The 26,022-nt window shown below is 42.0% G+C and overlaps 2 protein-coding genes and 1 long non-coding RNA gene across 3 annotated transcripts in view; 1 reads left to right on the plus strand and 2 right to left on the minus strand.

Moving 5' to 3' along the window:
* Positions 1-11,754, minus strand: part of trmt13 (tRNA methyltransferase 13 homolog) — a 15,937-nt gene extending 4,183 nt beyond the window's left edge. Inside the window, exons 1-9 of the mRNA XM_033027940.1 lie at positions 11,355-11,754; positions 6,926-6,972; positions 5,405-5,471; positions 4,330-4,392; positions 4,176-4,245; positions 2,329-2,435; positions 1,163-1,330; positions 987-1,059; positions 824-898 (exon numbers count right to left, since the gene is read on the minus strand). Of these exons, the coding sequence (XP_032883831.1) occupies positions 824-898; positions 987-1,059; positions 1,163-1,330; positions 2,329-2,435; positions 4,176-4,245; positions 4,330-4,392; positions 5,405-5,471; positions 6,926-6,972; positions 11,355-11,507 (823 nt within the window). The 5' untranslated portion in view covers positions 11,508-11,754. The remainder of the gene's footprint in view (positions 1-823; positions 899-986; positions 1,060-1,162; positions 1,331-2,328; positions 2,436-4,175; positions 4,246-4,329; positions 4,393-5,404; positions 5,472-6,925; positions 6,973-11,354) is intronic.
* Positions 11,755-15,424: 3,670 nt separating this feature from the next.
* Positions 15,425-26,022, minus strand: part of mfsd14a (major facilitator superfamily domain containing 14A) — a 28,476-nt gene continuing 17,878 nt past the window's right edge. The window contains exons 8-12 of the mRNA XM_033027943.1: positions 24,648-24,719; positions 24,088-24,200; positions 22,274-22,371; positions 17,886-18,049; positions 15,425-16,848 (exon numbers count right to left, since the gene is read on the minus strand). Coding sequence (XP_032883834.1) covers positions 16,642-16,848; positions 17,886-18,049; positions 22,274-22,371; positions 24,088-24,200; positions 24,648-24,719 — 654 coding nt within the window. The 3' untranslated portion in view covers positions 15,425-16,641. The remainder of the gene's footprint in view (positions 16,849-17,885; positions 18,050-22,273; positions 22,372-24,087; positions 24,201-24,647; positions 24,720-26,022) is intronic.
* Positions 17,334-22,781, plus strand: LOC116977485. Its single transcript, XR_004413227.1, has 2 exons — positions 17,334-17,569; positions 22,630-22,781. It is a non-coding gene; the product is annotated as an uncharacterized LOC116977485 (long non-coding RNA).

A 26,022-nucleotide genomic window follows, 5' to 3' on the forward strand; every position in this document is an offset into this window, starting at 1 on the left:
AGGATTTCCCCTCTATCCTTAAGCTGTGACCCCTTGTCATGGACTTCCCCAACATCGGGAACAATCTTCCTGCATCTAGCCTGTCCAACCCCTTAAGAATTTTGAAAGTTTCTATAAGATCCCCCCTCAATCTCCTAAATTCTAGCGAGTACAAGCCGAGTCTATCCAGTCTTTCCTCATATGAAAGTCCTGACATCCCAGGAATCAGTCTGGTGAAACTTCTCTGCACTCCCTCTATGGCAATAATGTCCTTCCTCAGATTTGGAGACCAAAACTGTAGTCTCACCCCCCTGTACAACTGCAGTAGAACCTCCCTTATCCTATACTCAAATCCTTTTGCTATGATACCTCGAACACTCTGCCAGAAGAGGTGGTGAAGTCAGAGGCAATCACTATGTTTGCGAAACATTCCGACAAGTACTTAAATAAGTAAAATGTAGAAGGATATGTATCTAATGCAGGTAAATAGGACTATTGTACATGGGCAACAGTTTAGTCTGGATGTGGTGGGCCGAAGGGGCTCTATAATTCCTTAATTTGGAAGTAATGTTTTGGCATTGTGATACAAATTTTAATATTAAATTGATCCTTGTATATTTGTATGGAATCATAAGGACCATGTCAGACAAGTTTATCCAGACTTATTTTGTTAAATTTTAATTTAGGATTAACATTTAACCAACACAAATACCTGGGGACATCATCAGTAAACAGCATCCCAATATCTATCACCTTGGGGAAAGAAACAGGGGTGTCTGATATTGCTGAACAATAAAGATTCATTAATTTTCCTCACTTGGATTTATTTAAAAGTCAATCATACCTGTTGCAGCTCCACACAAATGCTTGCCAATTCCAACCACTGGCAGTTTTTCTCGTGCAAGAAGAGGCACATTACCTGCAGAAATATGTTGCTGATTATTAACTTCTACAGAAGAAGAAACATGCATTTTAATGCTGGTTTGCAAAATGTAAACAGCACTTGCTTAGGTTGAGATCTTCTATGTCAATTTGAAGCCGCTCAAATGTTGAGCCCTGGCGTTTGTGTTTACCATCAACCTTTAAAAGAAAAATGTTATCTTTACTCGGTTATTTACAGAACATTTTGGAATATTTGTAGAAGAATATCAACATTTGTTACCCAATGCCCGCAAACTATTACCTTGAAACGAGTGGCGGCTCTTTCCACAAGGAGAAAATGAGCATTCTTGGCGTCTTGCAAAGCAAGATCTATCCAATGAGACAATTTTCCTCGACCAGCACCAAACTCGACAAAACATCTGTTTGAGCCCAGCAATCCCAATCTTTCCAAATTACCAGCAAGTGAAGCCTAGAACATGACGATCAATCATTATGATCACTGTATAGGTTAACAACATATGCCAAATCTTAACTAATTAGTAAATACAGATTAGTACAGATTTACTAATTAATTACAGACTCTTTAGTCTGAAGGGTCCCGACCTAAAACATCACCAAACCATGTTCTTCAGAGATGCTACCTGACCCGTTGAGTTACTCCAGCATTTCGGGAACAGTGAGCATATTACATCAGTGTTAAAGTTAGTTATGGAGAACGAAAGGACTGACCCACAAGTTGGAGCAAAGATGATTGGTGAGGAATTAGGCAGAGATCAATTGGTTGAGTATGTTTTAAGGTAAGGGTATGACTGGCAGGTGGGAGACTTGCAAAAGTACAAGGGCCACATGTTCCTGTTAGGGTAAAGACCAAGGGTGCAAGTTTAGGGAACAGTGCTTGTGAGAGATGTGGAGGCTCTAGTAAAAAAAAAAAAGAGGGATATACCAGATTTAAGGAGTCAACATCAAGCAAATTCCTCCACAAGTAAAAGCAGCTTTTGAATGCACTTAAGGAGGCAATCAGGAGGGCTAAAGGAGGATGGTCTGGCAGGAGAGTTAAAAGGTGGGCAGAAGGGCATGTTCCCTTGCTGTACAGCTCTAGAACTCTAATACAGATGACAAACAGTGGACCCTGCACCGATCCCTGCGGTATATCACTGGTCACATGGCTCAGATCTGAATAACAACCCTCCACTACCACCCTCCGATTCCTTTTACCAAGCCAATTTTGTATCCAAATGGCTCACTCACCCTAAATCCCATGTGATCGAACCTTCCAGACCCGTCTACCATGCAAGAAAATGGAGCAGAAAAATCTCCCTTGCCTCTAACTCTTGCTGTTTTTTTTTATTGCAGCAACTGTTGGAATACAGTTCGCAATTTCTTATGGTTGGACTTACAAATTGCACACCAGCTAAACACACTTTTGTACCCCAGTTTTTCATTCAAATCGTGCATCTCCAATCCTACCTTCTGCTTCAAATGTTTAAAGGCACATTCTCCATTTCTCGGATCATTCAGAGCTTCCTCCAATATTCTGTGGGTCGATGTTTGGTCAGTTAGCTGCGAATCCAAACCTGAAGATAATTAGCATAAATTCTGAAAAAATCTGAATTACAAATTCATTAAAAAAAGACCCAATATTGTGCGCATCTTTTTGGCAACTTTTCACTGCAGAGAAATATCCCTCATTAAAGTCCCAATTATTTTCTTCATGCATGGTAATGTGTGTTGGTTTAGATTTCTCTTTGTGATGGAAACGATAAGTAGACAGCTCTTGCTCAAATACGGGTTGAGAAAAAGTAGAGTTCAATCGCAATAGAAATTAAATTAAGCTGCTTTATGTAGGCACCAAAAACAAAAAATCTGTGACTTTGTATGAGGTACAACTCTAATCTTTGGATTTTTTCCCAATTGTATCAGTTTTACCAGAAATGTCACCGATTCAATTCAATTGTACCGATAACATTTCAATTATTGTATTTACTATGGTATTGTCACAATATGCAGGGAAGCCTATCTCTTTCTCTCATTATATTATACACCTCTATAAGATTACCCCGCATCCTCCTGCACGTCAAGGAATCAAGTCCTAGCTGGCTCAATCTCGCTCTATAGCGCAGCCCTTCGAATCCTGGCAACATTCTCGTAAATCTTCTCTGCAACCTTTCCAGTTTAACATCTTTCCTATGACAGGATAATCAAATTTGAACAAATGTGGCCTAACCAAGTGATGCTGAGATTCAAACTAATAACCCCGACAATTCCAAAAACACTCCATTATTGTATCTCATTATGTGAAAGGATAAGATTCTTCAAATGGTACTTATATTAAAAGATAAATTTTGTGAAAATTCGGTTAATCTATTTTTAACATCACACCCATTCCACCCCACCTCCAGGTTGACATATTTCTCGTCCTCTTGCAACTTGGCTGAAACCCCGGTAAGTTCATCCAACTGAATGGGTGGCAAAATACCTTTAGTTTGTGTCGTTTCTATCCCCATAGCTAGAACTAGTACTATTTCCTACATTTGAAACACCTACTCAAGCAATATATTCCTGATGCATTTTTTTCCTAAAACAAAGGACATTCATTGTCACATACACCAATTGGTGCAGTGAAATTTGAGTTACCATGCAGCACACAAATAAGATAACCATAACACTTTAGAATTTAACATAAAACCGTAAAAACATCCTCCAACAGCGGAATCAACATTTCCCACTGTGAGGGAAGGCAACAGAGTTCAGTCATCTTCCTCTTTGTTCACCCGTGGTCAGGGCCTATTGAGGCCTCCGCAGTCCCGGCAACGGTGGCCCGATGTTTCAGGCCCGCTCGCCGGGTTTCAGGCCCGCTCGCAAGTATCCCGGCTCCGCGATGTTAAAGTCAGCGCCACCCGCGGCTGGAAGCTCCGCAGACCACAGCTCCACGGTGTTAAATGGCAGTCCCAACACTCCGGAGCTCCAACACGGCGATCCCGGTAAGGAATCGCCCACTCTGTGATGGAATTCAGTGCTGCGCCACTGCTGAAGCTCTGGTCTCCGGCAGGAAAGGCCGCGCCAATCCAGATGGTAGGCCGTTAGGAGGGGGCGAAGATGCGGCTCGGAGGAAAGACGCATCCTCGACAAGGTAATGACTGACAAAAACGATTTCCCCCTTCCCCCCCACATAGAAAAGACTAAAATAACTCCAAAAACAAACTTTTAGACAGACTCAGCTGCTGGCGAGGCTGCCACAATCGATGGCGCTACCACTCGGAGTTTACATGCTGTGGATAATTTATTACTTTTTCACTACATATTTTAATACTCACTGTTGGTTGCTTTTAGCAGCTTGCTTATCATATTCTCCAATTCTTCTTTGGACAAAGCACAAATAGAAACCTTGAATGTATTAAGAAATAATATAAGCTAAAGGTCACCCAATGGATAACATTTTGTTGATTTTCACAAAACAAAAAGCTATACCTGTTGTTTGGCCATGTCCAATCCATCTGCATAGCCTCCATTGATACTTTTACTATAATAGATCTGAAATGAGACAAGGATAAAAATAAATTAAATTATATATATTTAACTTTGTTTCTTTCAAACTTATTGACCATTTACATAATTAGAAACATCAAGTTCTGTTTTGGTTAGAAAATAAAAAGACCATGAAGGGCCTGTCCCACTTGGCTGTCTTTCGCGCGCCATTTACGCGACCTGCTAGCTTGTGGGTAGCGCGGTGACGGGCACATGGAGTGGTGTGGAGTGGCTTGGAGGAGTGTGGACTTTGTCCTGAACGAAATCTTTGCGCGCCTGTCGCGTAACAGACGGCCACAATGGGACAGGCCCAACACCCTGGTGCGACGCAACGTCACACCTCCAACAACAGCAGAAACAGGTAAACGATCGTCGAACTCAGCCTGGGGCTCACGGCCGTTGCGGATCCGGATCCGGATCCGCCCCCACTCCTACTCCCAGAGCGGGGCCAAGAAGATTGAAGATAGATAGGAATGGATGACGTTTCGGGTCGGGTCAAGACCTTTCTTTCAGACTGAAGAAGCGTCTCGACCCGAAACATCATCCACTGCTTCTCTCCAGAGATGCTGCCGGTCCCGCTGAGTTACTCCTGCATTTTGTGTCCATCTTCAAATGACGTCTGTGCGGACGCACGGTGACGCGCGCAACACTCGCGGGACCGTCGTGCGACCGTTACTACCGGCCTGTCGCGTAAGTGACAGCCCAAGTGAGACAGGCTCTTGACTCTCCAGTATTCCTTGATACACTTTTCCTGATGAAAATCCATTGACCTGTTTGCAGAATATGTATGTGGTATGTATCCAACATACCCTGATTGCAATCTACTAATTGAAAGTTTATAGACCTTGATGTCAATGCATTCTTTCAGTGTAAAAGCACTTTTAACACAATGAAACTAACCAACAAGTAAATTCTTTACATTGCAACTGTTTACTACAAATATTGTCGCAGTATTTGAAAATCAAATGTTATAGTACGTTATGTAAATGGAAAGAAAAAATAACGTTACATAACTTACAGGTTTTGGTTTTTCCCTTGAATTACACTTTTTCAGATGCTTTTCTAATTTATCTTCATCAACGGTACTAGAAAAAATAAATATGTTGTAGCTTGACACTGGATCATTAAGACTTTAATTTCAAACACAAACAGATCAATAGTTATCTTTCTTATTTTGCCGATATTTAAATTTCCATTCCATTCTCCCTTTTGGAGAAAATCTATAGTCCATAAGTTAGAAAGATATGAGTGGTGCCAGTAATGTGGATCAGTTAGACAGGATTGTTGGCAAGAAATGGCAAGAAGGACAAAAAGGAGTGCCCCACTGCATTGCACAAGTAGATAGTGCAGGCAACTCCAAAATGCTGAAGGTAATCGCAGTAGTGGGGAAAAGACCATACAAGGTCTTAGAGAAGAGGATAATAATTTTTAAATCATGCACAAGTATAGAGAAGTAGACAAGATTTCAAGAATCTAATTCATAACCAAATGATATTTAAAGAATGTGAGCTGAACACAAGTGAAAACAGTATACATAGGCATTCAGCAGTAATGGAAATAGATTGAGGACAACAACGTTTTGGACCAAAAGCAACTGGTCCTTGTAATAAATACGAGAGGTGAATTTAAGATCAAGTTTGACATGATATACATAGCATCAGATGGACCCTAATGAATAACCAGCATGGAAATAGGCTCTTCAGCCCACCATAGCACTCCTAACTCCTTCCTACCCATATATATATCTGTCGAAATGTCTTTACAAAGTCATAATGGAATCCTTTTTTATAGCTTTTTGTGGCAGCTTATTCCAGATACAGGCTAGCTTCTGAGTGAAAATGTTGCCTGTGAGGACCTTCTTAAATGACTCCCCTCTCACATTAAGCCTATGCCCTCTAGTTTGTGAATCCTCTACCCTGGGAAAAAGATTGTGAGCTTTCACTTTATCTATGTCCCTCATGATCTTGTACACTTAATTCTAAAAATAAATCCCAGCCTATCCTATCCTATAACTCCAGACCAAACTTATCACAGCACCGCTTCCCTCACTCAGTCAGTCAGGAGCTGCAAGTGGACGTTCTTTGCACGGGTGTAGTATTCAGTGGCAATGGAAGTTTCCCTGACTTTCCACATCCTGCAGAAGTATACTCCCGTCCCAACTGCACTTAAACTAAAGAGGAAAGTTACATAAACAAGTTACCTTAACATCATCATATGCTCAGCCTCTTCACTAGGGCCTCTCGAGCCAAAGCCTCAGTATTTACCCACAGCGAAGCACTTTCATCGCATAGGCTTAGGGTGAGAGGCGAGTAATTTAAGAGGGTCCTCACAGGCTTAACCTTCACTTCTTTTGCTTCACTTGCTGCGTCTCTCGATAGGTCCATCAAAAGGTGCTCTTTCTAATCTTCCCACTGCTGCTCTGCTCCCTGGCTTGAAACTCACTAGCTCAGCTGTTACACATCTCCAGTAATGTCCAATCCAGTTACACACCTTCAAAATAAACAAAACATACAAGGCAATTTCTGCTAGTTTTACTCACTGCTTTGGGTCAAGTGGGCATGGTATTCTTTTCCGTTGGCTTTCACCCTGGAAGGAAATTAACAATCAACACAGTTCTGGATGTTATTCATGAAACAACTTCTTTAATATTCATCTTTCTGAAGTTTCTAATTGTGGCATCTACATGGCAAAGATTAGTGGGAAGCTAGAGGATTGGGAAGCTTTTAAAAACCAACAGAAGGCAACAAGATGATTCATTCATCATCGTTGGAAACATTAGCGACACAGTGGTGCTGGTTTCCGACGGGAACGGTGACGGACGCACCACACATCTCTGTCCTCCAGTTCCTGCGGACTTCCGCCGCTGGAAGTATAGGATTTTGGTGTGTGTGCTTTATCATCATTCCTTACAATGCTATGTATGACAGTGACCGCAACTTCTACTGAAGTGTGGACGGCCGTTGGCTCGCTGGAAGCTCATCCGCCCTTTGACAGGTCTTGTTTTTGACCCTGCTGGGGGTCCACAGCCCCCTCCTCACCTGGCAAACCACGTGGGGGAGACGATTTAGTTGCCGACTATCTGACCATGGAGCAGGTAGCACGGGATTACATGGTGGTGGGGGGGATCTCTCCCCGACCTGACCTGGAAAAAGATAAAATTCGAGGGTAAACCAGCCAATATTATAGAAGATGATTCCAAATGTTTTTTTCAGATATATAAAGAGTAAAAGAGAGGCAAGAGTGGACATTGGACCACTGGAAAATTACACTGGAGAAGTAGCTATGGGGAACAAAGACATGGCGGATGAACTCAACAAGTTTTTGCATCAGTCTTCACAGTGGAAGACACAAGCACAAGTGCCAGAAATGTAAGTGAGTCAGGTGACAGAAGTGAGTGCAGTCACTATTACTGAGGTGGTACATGGGAAGCAGAAAGGTCTGAAGGTGGATGAGTCACCTGGACTGCATGGACTACACACAGAAGGTTAGCTGACTGTCAGAAGGCAGAGTGAGAATAAAGGGGGCTTTTTTTGGTTGACTGCCGGTGACTGGTGGTGTTCTGCAGGGGTCGGTATTGATGGTTTTGTGGCCAGGTTTGCAGGTGATACGGAGGTAGGTGGATGGGGCAGGTAGTGTTGAGGAAGCAGGGAGGCTGCAGAAGGACTTGGACAGGTTGGGAGAATGGGCAAAGAAGTGCAAACAGAATACAGAGTAGCAAAGTGTACGGTAATGCACTTCGGTAAAAGGAAAAAAAAGAGGCGTAGACTACTTTCTAAATGGAGAGAGGATTCGGAAATCAGAGACGTAATGGGACTTGGAAGTGCTGGTGCAGAATTCCCAAAAGGTTAATTTGCAGGTAGAGTCAGCGGTAAGGAGGGCAAATGCAATGCTAGCATTCATTTCAAGGGGAATAGAATATAAAAACAAGGATGCTGAGGTTTTATCAGATGCTGGTGAGGCCATATTTGAAATATTGTGAGCAGTTGTGCGCCCCATATCTGAGGATGTGCTGGCTTTGGAAAAACTCCAAAGGAAGTTTATATGAATGATCCTGGGGATGATTGGGTTGACATATGAACAGCATTTAATGGCTCTGGGCCTGTACATGCTGGAGTTTGGAAGAATTGAGGCAGGAATTTCATTGAAAGCTACCAGATAATGAAAGGCCTAGACAGAGTGGACGTGGAATAAAGGATTCCAGTAATGGAAGAATCTAGACCCAGAAGCCACAGTATAAAAGGATGTAACTTATGGGCCTATCCCACAGGCGATTTTTCAGGCGACTGCCAACGACTGTCAGAGTGGAACACACACACATCGCTTCCTTCACCAGCCCGTTATGCAGGCGGGGGAGCGCTGTCTGAGTTAAATTCACACGGTGCAAAGCCATGGTGATACAGACACACACCGCGATGAACAGGAAGGTTGGCGCTGTAAAGCACAGTGTACGGTAAGTCCTTTAAAAGAGGGGGGAGACGGGGGAAAAGGAGTGGAGACAACTTTTAAGAAGCCAGAGATACACGGCTGTGAAGCTCGGTGGACATTTAACATTACCGGTCGGTTATCCTTGGTTCTGAAAACTACTGCTTACGTTTTTTTCCCCCCAATGAGCCAATTAAATTCACTGGTCAGCACCGGCTACAATCTACGAGAACCTTCGACCTCCTGGCAACCCACTAGGACCTGGCGACCCACCTGCGGCACAAGAATTCTCCCTACTCTCCATGGCGGCTTCATTCTAGTCACCACTAATTTTTCAACATGCTTAGATTCTTCATTGGTAAGAGTGTCAAAGGTTACGGGGAGATTGGGACTGAAAAATAGATTAGGCATGATTGAACGGCGGAGTAAACTTAATGGTCTGGTGGCCTACACTTATGTCTTATGGTGATTCTGCTACACTCCATTTCCATACCACAATTTGGATATAATGTAATTGATGAAATAGGAACATTATTTGTATTATGAAGGCCAAAGAGGTAATTATTCGATTACGAATGGGAAGAGATAATCACTTAAAAGTTACTTTACAAGCTAACAAGCAGAAAAACAACTGTCAATAACAACAAAAGTGGTAGTGTATAAAATCATGAGAGGAATAGATCGGGTAGATGCACAGTCTATTGCCCAGAGTCGGTGAATTGAGGACCAGAGGACATAGCTTTAAGGTGAAGGGGAAAAGATTTAATAGGAACCTGGGGTAACTTTATCACAGAAAGGGTGGTGGGCGTATGGAACAAGCTGCCAGAAGAGGTAGTTGAGGCTGGGACTATCCAGTTGAGGCTGGTAATGTTAAGAAACAGTTAGACATGTACATGGATAGGACAGGTTTTGAGGGAGATGGACCAAACACGGGCAGGTGTGACTAGTGTAGCTGGGACATGTTCGCCGGTGTGGGCAAGTTGGCCCGAAGGGCCTGTTTCCACGCTGTATCACTCTATGACTCTAGTTGCTGCCTTACAGCGCCAAAGGCCCGGGTTCGATCCTGACTACAGGTGCTGTCTGTACGAAGTTTATATGTTCTCCATGAATTGTGTGGATTTTTTTCCGGTTTCCTCCCACTCTCCAAAGAGGTGCAGGATTGTAGGTTGATTGGCTTCAGTAAAATTGTCAATTGTCCCTGGTGAATAGGATAGTCCTGGTGTATGGGGAACACTGGTCGGCACAGGCTCAATAGGCCGAAGGGCCTGCTTCCACACCGTTTCTCTAAAGTCTAAAAAACATCTGTTTCGCAAAAAAAGGTTGGAGGTAAAAATTGCTTGCAGTAACCTCCTTGCAGTAAACACGTCATATCCTGTCTTCAGTTTCACTGGTCGCCCACTGAAATGACAAGAAACACTTCTATTGATGCTTGTGCAAGGATCCTCTCTGTAATATACAGTCTTCAGTATTTTTAGCTGAAAATACAGCAGAAAAAAATAGTAGTTATTGTGTCTGAAACTCTCTAGCCCTTAAGTCTGTTTTTACACAATTGCCTTCATTGGTCAGGGTATGAGTTAAAGAGTAACTCATGGTGCACTTTTAAAGGACCTTGCTTTGATATTTGGCATATTGTGAGCAGTTCTGATCGCCCCATTACATGGAGGATGTGGAACCTTTGGAGAGGGTATGGAACAGGTTTACCAGAATTATGCCTGGATTAGAGGGTATCAGCTACAAGGAGGTTGGACAGAATTGGATTGTTTTCTCTATAATGCCGGAGGTTGAGGGGAGACCCGATATAAATATATGAAATTATGAGATAATAATAGGGCAGACAGTCAGAGCCTTGTTCCCAGAATGGAAATATCAAAGACTAGAAGACAGGCCTTTAAGATGAGAGGGATGCGTTTAAATATGTGCAGAGCATGTTTTATTTTTACATACAGTGGGTGGTTACCTGGAACACGCTTCCAGGGGGTGATAGAGGCAGATACGATAGTGATGTATGAGAGGCTTTTAGTCAAGCACATGGATATTCAGGAAAGGGATATTGATCATGTGCAAGCACATGAGTTTATCTTGGTACACCCGAGACACCTCACATGCCCTTCAACAATTTGCAAAATCTTCGCCTAGTTCTTTTATGCCTCCGTCTCAAGGCCTTCTTCTTTGAACAGAGACCCAATCATGTTTCCCTCTACTAACATTCTTCTCCACTCGACTTAATTTGGCTTCACCCTCAACAACTTATCTTTTTGACTCCTCTTTTCAGGTTAAAGGTATGGCCGTGGGCACACGCATGGGCCCATTTCTGTGTGGCTTTTTGTTGGTTATGTCTAACAGTCCTTGTTCCAAACATAAACATCTTCCACCTCGCCAACCGATAGCTACAGGACAACTCATGAACTAAACAGGGAACTCGTGAGACAAATGCGACGTTTGAGAGGAAAGCAACAATCGCACTACAGCAGAACCAACAAATGCTAACGGAAAAGCTTTTCCAACTTCAAATGGCAAATCCATAATTTAATGAAGAGACGGCATACGTCGCGATGTGGTGCTGCATTTGCATGTTCCCCACAGAACAGCTTCCCCTCGGCGACGGTCATTTTGCAATATCTATTTTTCATCGCCACGAAGTAGCCGCATCTTCCTGGCAGAGGCGCCGCGATGCCGTCTGCAGGCGCCTTGCCGTCCATGCCGGCGCGGGTCAGGGCCACGTCTTTTCTCCGGAGGGCGTGGGCGAGAAATAGGCCGCTCTTCGCCGTCAAAACAACGAAAGCCGGGAGAACGGGCAACGATCCCCGGGCTTCACACTTCACGGCCAAGGGGCTTCACTCGTCCGCCATGGCGCTGCGGAGCCAGTGCGCCTGCGCCGGGGATCAACGGCCGGGGTCTGCGCGAGGCGGAGGCGCCAAGTTTGAACGCAACCGGCTGCAGACGATGTGATGATGTATCTTGAGGAGCCGGCGCTGATGTTCAATCATATGGTCATAAATGATAGGAGCAGAATTAGCCCATCAAGTCTACTCCGCCATCCAATCGTGGCTGATCTATCTCTCCCATTCTTCTGCCTTCTCCCCATAATCCCTGACACTACTAATCAAGAGTCTATCTCTGCCTTTAAAATATCCATTAACTTTGCCTCCACAGCCTTCTGTGTAGCAATGTTACAAAATTTTGAGATTTAAAAAATCAAGTCTGCAATTTATCCCATCAGATAACGCATACAAATAAGAGGGAGAACAAGGAGGGGAAGAGACAGTGACTTTAAGACTTTTGCCTCCATCACAATGAGGAGCTTCGAGAGGCTGGTCCTGGCACACCTCAAAGGCTGCCCACCCCCCACATTGGATCCCTATCAGTTCGCCTACCGCAAGAATAGGAGTACGGAGGATGCCATCTCAACGGCACTTCACTCCGCCCTCTCCCACCTCGACAACAGAGACACTTACGTAAGAATGCTGTTCATCGATTACAGCTCAGCATTCAACACCATTATACCCTCTGAACTGATCACCAAACTCAGTAACCTGGGCATCGACCCCTCCCTCTGCAACTGGATACTGGACTTTCTAACCAACAGACCACAGTCTGTTAGGTTAGACAAGCACACCTCTTCAACCCTCACCCTGAACACCGGCGTTCCACAGGGCAGTGTGCTGAGCCCCCTCCTCTATTCCCTCTTCACCTACGACTGCACACCTGTACATGGTACTAACACCATCATCAAGTATGCAGATGATACAACGGTGATTGGCCTCATCAGCAACAACGATGAGTCGGCCTATAGGGAGGAGGTCCAGCTCCTAGCAGCATGGTGCACTGACAACAACCTGGCCCGTAACTCCAAGAAGACCAAGGAGCTCATTGTAGACTTCAGGAAGTCTAGGGGCGGCACGCACACCCCCACCCACATTAATGGGACGGAGGTGGAACGCGTTTCCAGCTTCAGGTTCCTGGGGGTCAACATCTCCGATGACCTCTCTTGGACCCACAATACCTCAACTCTGGTCAAGAAGGCTCACCAGCGTCTCTTCTTCCTGAGGAGACTGAAGAAGGTCCATCTGTCTCCTCAGATCCTGGTGAACTTCTACCGCTGCACCATCGAGAGCATCCTTACCAACTGCGGCTGTCACACTACTCAACACTGTACCTCGGTGACTGCCAATCACCCACCCCCCCACCCCCCCCCCCCCCGGACACTCCTCCCACAGGAAAAACACTATGACTGTATGCATGTAAATAGATTTATTTATTGAAATCATATTCTATGTCGCTCTCCAGGGAGATGCTAACTGCATTTCGTTGTCTCTGTACTGTACACTGACAATGACAATTAAAGTTGAATCTGATCAGAATCTGAATCTGAGGAGGTGCCTGGTGAACTCACTGTGGTGGATGTTAATTTGTGTTTATTGTGTGTTTTGTTGTTTATTATTATATGTATGACTGCAGGCAACGAAATTTCATTCAGACCGAAAGGTCTGAATGACAAATAAAGGAATCTAATCTAATCTAAAAAGAAGTTTAATTTGACACCTAATTCATTTTCATATCTTCAGTGTTAAAAAAGTTATGGCCATTTTCATACTCTGAAATTAGCATCTTGTTCCCTATTGCTTTTCCATTGACTTAACACAAAAGCTGTCAAAAGCCCATAACTTTCTTAAAAATTAAGAGAACTGAAAGAAAATTTCAGTTATTTTAGATTGAAGCATTCTGAAACAAATATGAAACAATCTTACTTGGATGACCTGAAATTAAAGCATATAATTAGTTAGTTACCCAATTGTAGCTAATTACAAAATTCAATTACTAGATCTAAACATCTATCCATTTCTTAAGAAAAGGTTAACATTTTTAAATAGCCTAAGTGTAAAAATAACATTCACAAGAATTCACAATATAACATGATTTTTAAATCTCATTGTCATGAATCTATAGGCCAAATGGAAGAAATTTAATGTTTAATTCCCGTAAATTAATGGGCATTTTAATCATCTTGAGTCGGTTTTTGTGGAACGCGATCGATTGGAACGTTGCAGTTGCAGTGAATTTGAACCCCATATCGGCAGGAAAAACATTACCAGTTCGTCTGGGGCCAAAATCATATTTTCACCAATGAAACTTGGATTAAAGTCATCCTAAGAAGCAAGTTTATATGTAAAATAAACGACTTACCTTATGTTTTGTCCCCTACGTGAGATCCGTCCCGTTGACGGCGTTAGAAGTAGCTTTTTATTTTACTCCAGGGATTAAATTGTCCCGCGATTTTTTTTAAACTTCCGAGAACGGAAGTCGGAATGATTTTTCTGCAGCAGCTGAACAGCCTGAGAAAGTTCGACTCCGCAGGCAGGAGAAAATGGCATTTTAATCTCACCCCCCCCCCTCAAAGGCGCCAAAGTCGCGCACACGGCCATTGGCAGAACTGCAGCGCCGCTGAAGGCGAGTATTGTAACATCGCTATTCTGTGGCAAAGAATTCCACAGATTCGCCACCCTCTAAAGAAATTCCTCATCTTCTTAAAGGAACATCCTTTAATTTTGAGGCTATGACTTCTCGTCTTTGACTTCCACTAATGGAAACATCCTCTCCACATCCACGCTATCCAATCCTTTCACTATTCGGTACGTTTCAATGAGCTCCCCTCTTTTTCTCTGGAACTGTAATGCCACAACGCTATATTCTGCACTCTGCTATTTTTCACTTTGCTCCACCTGTTGTATTTGCTTTTGACTTGATTGTATTCATGTCTTGGATTCGTGTAATTGGACAGCACACAAATCAAAGACTTTCACTGTATCTCTGTACACGTGACAATAATAAACCCATATCAAATACCAAGTAAAGTGGTTGTCGGGTTGTGAACAGAATGCACTGTCCCTTTGTAATGTTATCTGGGGAGGAAGTTATTTGGTAGTAAAATCAAATCCAGCAGATTCTGGAAAATCTCAGACAAGTCAGGGTGCACCCATTGCTCTTTGAAAAATTACTATGGAATCTGATTTTACCTTAGTTATACAATCCTTTTAGTGTGTGGCAGAGTTGAGGAGTAGAACATTATCATTATTCCGTATTTGTTCTTTTGCAGTTTACTTTAAACATATGACCTTTGGATATTGACTCATTTGCCTGAGAAAATAGTTTCCCCTGCCTGCTTTGGTAAAATTTCTCATTTTCAGTGCTCTGTTTACTCTTTGCAAGTCCAAGGCCAACCCTCCCAATCCCTTCACAAAATTCAAGTTTCTCAACCCTGATATTGCTGTGATAAACTCTCCAAGGCTCTGGGCAAAACCTTCAAGGCTTTGACATCCTTCAGCTGAGATTTGACCTAATTATTTGTATTCAGCGTTGCTTTCTTATTTTGTATTTGGTGCCCATTTTCTTTCCGTCGCTATGGCTCTTTCATCTTCCCATCTGTACCCCAGAGTTATCTATTGGGTTATGTACACTGCAATTGTTTATCAGTTGGCACTTCCTTATTTAATAACGATCACAATGAATGATCATTTCGCTGCATGACAATTCATTGATTTAGTTTCCAGTAAAGTACTATAATTAATAATCAACTATAAACACGTTTTTTGGAAATTGGGTTCAATGTTTTCAGAAATTATTTTTGATGTATTGCTTCATTTAAAACATCAAACAATGTATTTTATTCAAAGAACAGGCAATATAGCAAATTTGACATAGTGATTAATTCTATTTACCACAAAATGGATCATATTGCTAAAAAGGCCACTATAATGGAACAGTAATATACAAAATATAATTCTCAAGGCTGCAGGTCTGAAGGTTATGTTTTGTACCTGTTTGGAGTCAAATAGCACTCATTACAACAGCAATAAAAGCACAGAAAATAAAGGCAGGGAAACTGTGGCATTAAAAATATTAATTTAAATGGCAAAATCTGTCACATTAACAATACCCCAAGTAAACACACAAGCATTTAAGGCAAACTGCCTTTTAAGATAGCTTGCTGAAGCAAACTGAAGCGCACATTTCACTCAGTCCACAATGCAGCGAGTTCCAGCACTAATTCCAGGCTGAAAGATTCTCATGAACGTGATACTGATATGTAGCTGAATTAATTAGTTAAACTAAACGTTAATTTAAAAGTCTGCTAGATGTGAAATTTTCTGGGTATGTACAGGAATAAAAACGGATAAGACAGCAGGCAGTGCATTAATTTCCAAATAGCATGCTGCCTTGAATACTTGCAGATACATTGTCACAACCAGATTTTACTTTGTATTCAAGTGCTTCTACAACATTTAAGGCTCAAATATCTAACCACTCTTGTGCCCAAATTAAAATGAAGTACAAATTCATCCTGGATCAGTCTCATTGCGACATAAGCGTTAAGGTTAGATCCAAATCCAGCAGAGCACCTGAAGCGTTGGGGTATACGCTGACTACAATTTTAAGTCCAACGCAGTCATTCATATTCATCACATTTTAAAATAATACAGACCCACACTAACACATTGTGTTTAATGATTTTCTTTCACATGGCACAATTTACACTTCAGCCATGTCACGGGGAACTGGAGCAGCATCAGGTCAATAGACCCCAATAAAAGAAGCCTCCCAGGAAAATATGTCACCTGGCGGCTTTTAAAATGTAGCCAACCTCCCCTTATAACTGCATTCCTACAACACGCTTGTCGTCTTGAAGGGATCAATACAATCCTGAGTTGCAATGCCCTAAAAAACTGGATTCAGAAAATACTGCATTGTTTCAGGTCCACAATAGTTTCTTAAAATATGTACTCAGTATATTTTCAGTGTTCATCTGAAGTAGCTAGGTATTGCAATAAACTAATGTCATACACTAGTATCCTGAAGTAGAGGTTCTTTAGCTTCAGAAGGGAGTTGTGGATTGTGTGCATGGCCATGGCTACCAGCATGTTTCTTCCAGCTGCTGGATCTTGCAGACACGTTTCTGTGCTCTGGGATGAAGAAGGCAACAAGTAAAGCCAGCAATACTGAGCATGCTCCAAATAAGAACGGTGGTCCAGGAATTATTGTATTCTGTTTAAAACAAAAATACTTTAGAATAGAAATTTCTATCAAAATCAATATAAACATCTCTACGTAAATGCTACACAAACTATTACAATGTTTTGTTTCCGTCCAACACCCAGGGAACATCTCGTGCAAACTTAACAAGGATAAAATCTAACTTTTCCGCAATTCTGCTTAGTGTACACCCTCATCATCAAATAACAAAATAGCGTCAGTTTCTCATTTTCCAGTTCTTAAAACATGTGATTGCTGTTCATGCAACTGCATGCAGAATTCATACCTACAGCAAAGCATAAAGGGGGGAGGGGGCAAAATAATCAAATTCCCTTTCATTTTCTTTTCACATTCACCCAGTTTACCTTCTCACCAGATTGTCAAAGACTCAAAATCAATTTTGTGGGCCCTCTTCAAATACTTGGCTCTCCTAACCTAAACTAGGCAACACAAAACCTCTGTAATATTCTAATTATTTAAAAATATATAGTCAGAAAACAACAATTAGGTAAGTACAGAAGTTGGATGTCTTCAGGAACCCAGTCATTAATGCTGAGTTCAAAAACTTTAAACATGATTTTGCCTCCAGATTATCACTTTGCAACTGGAAACAATCAAGAAATACATGGCTTTCATTAACTGCAGACAAGAACAGGATACTTCCATCAGCCGATTTTTGATACAGAATATAGAATGATTTGGCTTGTGGGAAAATGGGAGCCCCCTGTTTTGGGTAAGTAAACTCATCAGCAGTGGCGGGGAGAGTGAGATCACCCATTCATTCTCAGAGATGCTGCCAGTCCTGCTGAGTTACTCCAGCATTTTGTGTCTACCTTTGAGGTCTAAAAGAATAATGTATCTCCTAACACAAAACATATTCCCCACAGTATATTAAAATAGTATTTGTGCATTGACTGTTTTATATAAAAATGACAATGGCTGACTGTAAACCATTAATAGATTATTAATAAAGGAAATCAAAAAGTGCAGATGATCATTATGTACATTAGCAATATAGATATTTGTCAAGTACACAATTGATACCTTACCTGCTGAGAATGAATTTCAGTTTTCTTATGGTCAGGTGAACCAGCGTCATTCTCCAGTGATTCGTTTAGTTCAACGTGAAAAATATAGAATATAAATCCATAAAGTGCAGGCCCTAGGCCATTACACAAACCTCGAATCCCTGTGACCATTCCTTGAACGACTCCTGTAAACAATTGCAATGAAGGTGGATAAATCTCCGAGGTCAGATCAGACACATCTGAGGACGTGGGAAGCTAGAGAAGAAATTACAGGCTGAGATATATGAATCATCATTAGGTATGTTGCCAGAAAACAGGCTAACGCGCTTCAATTTAAGAAGGGTTGCAAGGAAAAGCCGAGAAACTATAGACCGTAGGACCTAACGTCTGTGGTGGGCACATTACTGGAGGGTATTCTGAGGGATAAGATGCATTTGGATAGACGGGCTAATTAGGGAGAGTCGCCGCAGTTTTGTACGTGGGAGTTCGTGTCTCACAAATCTGAGTTTTTTGAATAGGTAACTAAAAAGGTTGATGAGGGCAAAGCCGTAGACGTCGTCTATATTGACTTCAGCAAGACATTTGTTATGATTACGCATGGTAGGCTGCTCTGGAAGATTAGATAGCATGATATCCAGAGAGAGTTAGTCAACAGGATAGAAAATTGGCTAATGGAAAGAACCAGAAGATGATGGTGTAATATTCTTTTTCAGGCTGGAGGCCTGTGACTAATGGTGTACCTCAGGGATCAGTGCTGGGCTCATTGCTGTTCATGGTTTATGTCAACGGTTTGGATGAGAATGTACAAGGCATGATTAGTAAGTTTGCAGATGACATTTATGTGGGTGGCATCGTACCTAGTGAAGAAGGTTATCAAAAATGCAGCAGGATCTTGATCAGTTGGCAGGTGGCTGAGGGATGGTTAATGGAGCTTAATACAGATAAGCGCAAGGTGGTGTATTTTGGGAAGTCAAACCAGGGCAGGACCTTCATAATGAATGGCAGGGCTCCGAGTGGTGTTGTAGTGCAGAGGGGTATAGGAGTACAGGTACATAGTTCCTTGAAGGGGCATCACAGGTAGATAGGGTGGTCAAGAAGGAGTTCAGCACATTTGTCTTCATCAGTCAGAGTATTGTTTAGTTTATTGTCATGTGTGCCAAGGCACAGAAAAAGCTTTTGTTGTGTGCTAATCAGTCAGCGGAAAGACTATACATGATTATAATCAAGCCATCCACAGTGTACAGATACATGATAAAGGGAATAACATTTAGTGCAAGATAAAGTCCAGTAAAGTCCACTTAAAGATAGCCCGAGGGTCTCCAATGAGGTAGATAGTAGCTAAGGACCACTCTCTAGTTGGTCATAGGATGGTTCAGTATTGAGTATAGAAGTTGGGAAGTTATGTTAGGGACATCTATTACAAACCCACCGACTCCCACAAATATCTCGACCACACCTGCTTCCTACAAAGACATTATCCCCTACTCCCAATTCCTCCATCTACGCCGCATCTGCGCTGAAGATGAGGTGTTCCATACCAGGACAACCGAGATGTCCTCATTCTTTAGGGATCAGATGTTCTCCTCTCCCATCATAGATGAGGCCCTCACATGTGTCTCCTCTGTACCACGCAGCTCCGCCCTTGTTCCCCCTCAACCTAGTTGCATCAAGGACAAAGTCCTTACCTTTCACACGATCAGCTGTCGCATACCACACATAATCCTCCGACATTTTCCTCCACCTCCAACGGGATCCCACCGCTAGTCACATCTTCCCATCTCCACCCCTTTCCGCCTTCTGCAGAGACCATTCGCTCCGCAACTCTCTGGTTAACTTGTCCCTTCCCACCCACTCCCTAGGTACCTTCCCCTGCAACTGCAGAAGATGCAATACCTGTCCCTATATCTCCTCCCTCGACTCTGTCCAGGGAACCCGACAGTCCTTTCAGGTTAGGCAGAGGTTCACTTGCAACTCCTCCAACCTCATCTACTTCTTCTTCTTCCTCTTGCTTATGGCGTGCACAGCCTAAAGCTGTAGCCTAAACTTGTTCTATTTGACCTCATCTACTGTATTCATTGTTCAAGATGTGGATTCTTATACATTAGCGAGACCAAATGTAGACTGGGCGATCGTTTCAATAAACATCTTCACTCAGTCCACCTGGACCTACCTGCTCTCCCGGTTGCCAATCACTTTAATTCCCCTTCCCACACTGACCTTTCTGTCCTCTGCCTCCTCTATTGTCAGAGTGAGGCAAACCCAAATGGAGGAACATCTCATATTTCGCTAACTTCAAGTAACCCCTGCATACCCTCTCTCTCCACCCAAGTCGCAACAGCTTCTCGTTCTCACCTAGCAAACAGCTAACAGTGGCCCGTTTCCTTTATCATTACTTTTTTGCATATCTTCCATTCATTTGTTCCATATCTCTCTACATCACCGTCCATATCTCCCGTTTCCCTTTCCCCTGACTCCATTCTGAAGAAGGGTCTTGACCCGAAACGTCACCAATTCCTTCTCTCCAGGGATGCTGCCTATCCCACTGAGTTACTCCAGCATTTTGTGTCTATCTTCAGTTTAAACCAGCATCTGCAGTTCCTTCCAGCAGGTTATACACAGTTGTACAAGACGTTGATGAGGCCACATTTGGAGTTATAGCAAATATGTTGTAAATCTAGAAAGGGTGGCAGGGAAGAGTTACGAGGATGTTGCCGGGACTGAAGGCCAGAGCTATAGGGAGAGGCTGAGCAGGCTAGGACTTCATTCCTTGAAGTGCAAGGGGATAAGAGATGATCTTATATATAAGATTATGATGGGATTAGATAGGTGACTACATAGAGCCTTTACCCAGAATAGTGGAATCAAGAACCAGAGCCCATTGGTGTAATGTGAGAGTGGAAAGATTTAGTAAGAACCTAAGGGGCAACTTTTTTTTTTAAACACAAAGTGTGGCAGATATATGGAACAACTTTTTTCAGCGTGAGCAAGATAGACCTATGAACCTGGTTCCACGTATGACTGTTTCCACTTTATGACTTTACGACTATAACTCTGAGTCAGGGTTCAAATTTGGTCGCTCAAAAGGAGATCTTGGTTTTAATTACATTTGACCAATTCCTACAACAGGAATCAATTACGCCTCAGCATTATTATTTTATAGCCAAGCTGTTCTCTGGAAGTGGATGAATACAAATATTTGAAATCCAATACATGCATTAATTGGAAATCATTAAAATACAATTCAGCACAAAGTGCTGGAGTGCTGAAACTCACTGGGTCGGGCAGCATTTTTGGAGGGAATGAGAAAGTGATGTTTCAGGTCGGGACCCTTGCTTTCCTTTTAAATAATAAAATTAATAGATTTAAGAAAAAGGCAGGTTTATATCGGTAACAAAACGGGTTCAAGTGAAAACAACCTTTTCCAACCAAACTAAGGATCTGATAAAATATTCCTGATTTTTACATGGCTTTTGAAACCAATTCAACAGTAAAGTTCTTGTTAAAAAGATTTTAGTTTTGCTTCTTCTTGGCATTGTGACAATCTATTGCTCAAGGTGTTTCAGTTTAAATGTGTTTTTCTTTATCTTCTCTTGACAGGAGCAGTTTGCATCAGCTATAAATGTTATCAAGCTATTTATAAAGCATTTACAATTCAGAATGTCAGCTTGTGTGCACAAAAAATACAATTTGAGTTTACAAGGGGAATTGATCTGATGAAGGGTATCGACCATCAGCATTGGCTGCCTTTCCTTATGGATGTTACCTTTTTTGTTTGACAATTCCTTTTGATTGGATATATAATTGCACTTTCCAGGTTGGTTTGAGAATAACGTTCATTTTCTCTAAACCAGAAAATGCGGAAGAAACAGGCAACTGTTTCAATGTAAAAAGTGGTCAAAATTTCATGCAAATTAAAGAATTATCATCAACTTGGGCACAAAATAAATAACTGGTCGTTACATGCATCTTTTGAGAATGTCTGCATATTGTGAATTGGTAGCAAAATAAGATTCCTGTCACTGTGGCACCTACAAACTGCTGGGACAAAGTGAGGAAGCAGGAAGTCCTCTGACAAAAAGTATTTGGAAACAGAAACTGCAGAAAATTTGAAATTAAAAATAAGAGAAAATGGTGGAAACTACTTGGTTGGCCAGGCAACATTTGAAGAGAAACAATCAATGCTTAAGGTTCATGCCCCCTCATTAGAACAGTTCCCAATGGCAAACTCAATTTTAGATTTTTGTGCACTTTGAAAACTGGCATTCTAAATTTGAAAACATCTTATGAATGCTAGATGAATGGACTGTGTAAGTTACTCAAGGAAAGATTCTTTAAAAACCTATATTAAAGTGAAACATCTAACACAAAGATTACCACAGTGTCTATTCCTACAGACAAAGAATCTTTACCTTGTTGATCTGACTCAGCATTCCGTGAAACCAATGCACTCACTGCTGGAAAAGTGATGCTGGACATTGCTGCCACTGCTCCTGCTGCCCACATCATCCTACAGTCAACACACAATGATGTTATACAGTTAAGCTCTGTAATAATAAATGAAAATGGATAAAATAATACAGAAAAATAGATAGCATATGGGATTAGGACCATTCCTAATGGAGGATAAACATGGGCCTGATTAAAAATTCAATTTTTACACTATACATTTTCTTTTGTTAAAAAATATGCAATCCATTTCCAAGCAATTGTACAGTACAACGTCTTACCATCTTAAACAATGTGTATTTTATGTTTATTTCCTCAGGACCAGACTGACTAAAAATGACAACGTAGTCTGAACAATGGTACAGGACATGGCAGAAAGATAATACAATTTGCATTGTCACAAGTGAAAATATATTACATATAAAAAAAAGTTTGAAGCTCCAATAATCAATAAACAACCAATTTCCTTTGTGCAAAATGTGACTTGAGCCATTGAAATATTTTCTCCTCGATGCCCATTGACTTGTATTTCCATTGTGCTACTTTATTGTCAAACATACTGTAGTCACTCTAACCCTACCTTTGGACCAAGGCTGAACTGAGATCTAGAGCCAAGTGGTTCTGGTGAAACTCAAACATTGGTGTACAAGTAAATGGTGAGACGGGACTGCAGGATAGAATTATCACGTTGCTGATCACCGTGAAAAGGTTAGGCAATACTTAACTGGTTTGCTGTCATTTTTATTAACACAATAGGGTTAAGGGCTTGTCCCACGAGCATGCGACTGCATGCGGCAAGCGCGACCAAACCGGAAGCGGGGGCCGCGCGGAGGTTGAGTGATCCCGTACGAGTTGACGTGAAATTCGAGCGAAGGCGTACGCCGTCAAGACGCTGCATACGGCATCGAGACGCTGGGCACGCCCGTCGAGGCGGTGCGTACGGCCTCAAAGCGGCTACGGGCCGGCAGGCCGTTGCCGCGCAGAATTTTTGGACAGTGTCAGTTTTTCGGAGCCCCGCGCGATGTCGGGACCAGCTCCGCACAATTCCATACGGCTCCGGCGATCGAAGTGGGACCGGCCCCGCGAGGCCGTATGGCTCAAGCGACCACATTAGGTCGCGCTTGCCGCATGCAGTCGCATGCTCGTGGGACAGGCCCTTAATTTTCCACAATATTTAATTAAGGTACTGGAATTGCTTGGATAGAAGCAGTGAGCACGTTGAAGGTATTGTCTGGGCCCAGAGCCTTTGTCAATGCCAGTGCTCTCAGCCCTTTCTTGATTTAATGCGGAGTGAATTGAATTGACTTCTATAGCTTCTGTGATGGTAGGAAACTCAGAATGAAGCCAAGATAGATCATCCACTGGACACTTCTGCCAAGGTATGGCTGCGAATGGTTCTGCAATGTCTGGCAATCGCACACTGAGCCTGCCTTTACTGAAGGATAGGAATAAACTTGGCACTAATTGTCCTATCAGCTGTTTTTATCTACTACCACAGTAGTCACTGTGATGTAGTCACAGTACTGCAGAGTTTTGCTCTGATCCATTGGTGGAATTGTTTAATCCTTGACTACTGCATTTTTGTTTAGCACGTATGTAAACCAATGTTGTAGCTTAAACAGATTGGCATGTAATTTTTTAGATATATTTGTGCTTTTCCCAACTGCAACATATTTCAAATTAAAATTGTGATGCGAGAATAATGAGATATTCCAAACACTATTGAGAATCTTTTTAAATGTAACATTTTGGAAGAGAAAAGATTCAATTTACATACCATGGTTCCGAGCCAAAGCCATACCAAGCCAACTGCAACATCTGGAATACTAACCCAAGCAGAATAGTGTTTTTGTTTCCAATAGATCTCATCAGCAAACTCAGAACTGCTGTCTGAAAAAAGTCAACAGTTTCAGCAAATGTTATTTCTTGAGTGCTCATAATATGAGAAATACAATTCAGAAGAAAGCATTGAAGGGAAATATTGAGAACTTCAGATTTCTAGGCATAAATATCATCACCAATTTGTCCTAGACCAAACACATTGAACATGCAGCCCAAGAAAGCACACTAACATCTCCACTTCCTCAGGAGGATGATAAAGTTCGGCATGTCTCCAAATTCTACAATTGCACCATAGAAAGCATTCAATCAGAATGTATCGCAACCTTTTTGGAATGCACAAAGATTACTTTAAATCATGGGAGCCATGGCGTGCGCACATACTTTGCTTAATGTTATCTTCTTTTCATTGATATGGAGGCAAATTATATCAATTCTCTTAAGAAATTCTTAAAAGAGAGTAAGGGATGGGGAAAAAATTCTTAATTGGACACTCACTTGTGCGATAATGGAAAGGATTCCAAGGACAGCTATAAACACAGTGACATTTTCTGCTGAAAATCGCATGACCTAACAGAACAAGAAAATATTAATGTACTATTGAAATAAACACTATGTTTCAATTTGATAACATTAAATGCTATTTTATTGTTTCATACAACTAAAAATGTTTAATATATCTTACAATTGAATAAAATCATTAATTAGTGGAATTGTGCAAAATGACCAAACATAAATAGATCTGATAACAAACTGAATGCAACAGACCAACAACAACCACCAACACTATATGAAGATTACTCAAGTTTTATTTCAAAAGCAAGACATCGTGAATGCTGGAAATGTTTTAATAACATCTGTGGAGAGAAACAGTTGGTGTTTAAAGTTGATGAACAAAGTTATGTAAAGACTCAATGTACAATACAGAGAAGGACAGAAATACTGGAACTAACAAAGAATATCTGAGGGCATATCACAGGAAAGATTAATTGACATAGGACATAACAGGGTGGGGGTTAATGAGGATTGTAAAGATAACTAAATGGTTTAGGCAGCATCTCTGGAGAAAAGGAATAGGTGACATTTCAGATAGAGACCCTTCTTCAGACTGAGAGTCAGGGGAGAGGGAAATGAGAAATATGAAAAGGTACATAGCAAAAATGAATGAAAAATATGCAAAAGGACAAATCAAAGCCAGTAGCGATGATCAAGGAAAAGTGGAGCCCACAATGGTCCATTGTCAGCTGTGGATAAGAGTGATACAATCAGGGAAACTCAGTAGGATGACAGTGAAACTAGTACGACAACTAGGGTGGGGGAGAGACAGAGCGAGAGGGGATGCAAGGGTTACTTGATGTTAGAGAAATCAATATTCATACTGCTGGGTTACAAGCTGCCAAAACAAAATAGAAGGTGCTGTTCCTCCAATTTGCGTTTGGCCTCACTCTGACATTGGAGGCGGCCCAGAACAGAAAGGTCAGCATGGAAATGGGAAGGTGAGTTAAAGTGGTTGGCAACCGGGAGATTGTGTAGACCAAGGAGGACTGAGCGAAGGTGCTTAGCGAAACGATCGCCCAATCAGCGCATGTTCCCACTGATATATAGGAGCCCACACCTAGAACAGCGGATGAGGTTGGAGGTGCAAGTGAACCTCTGCCTCACCTGAAAGGACTGCCGAGGTCCCTGGACAGAGTCGAGGAAGGAGGTATAGGGACAGGTGTTGCAGGGGAAAGTGCCTGGGGAGGTGGTGGTTTGGGTGGGAAGGGATGAGTTAACCCGGAGTTGCGGAGGGAACAGTCTCTGCAGAAATGGGTGGAAATGGGAAGATATGACTAGTGGTGGGATCCCGTTGGAGGTAGTGAAAATGTTGGAG

The sequence above is a fragment of the Amblyraja radiata genome, chromosome 10 (assembly GCF_010909765.2).
Source record: "Amblyraja radiata isolate CabotCenter1 chromosome 10, sAmbRad1.1.pri, whole genome shotgun sequence".
In the NCBI taxonomy this organism is placed as follows: Eukaryota; Metazoa; Chordata; class Chondrichthyes; order Rajiformes; family Rajidae; genus Amblyraja; species Amblyraja radiata.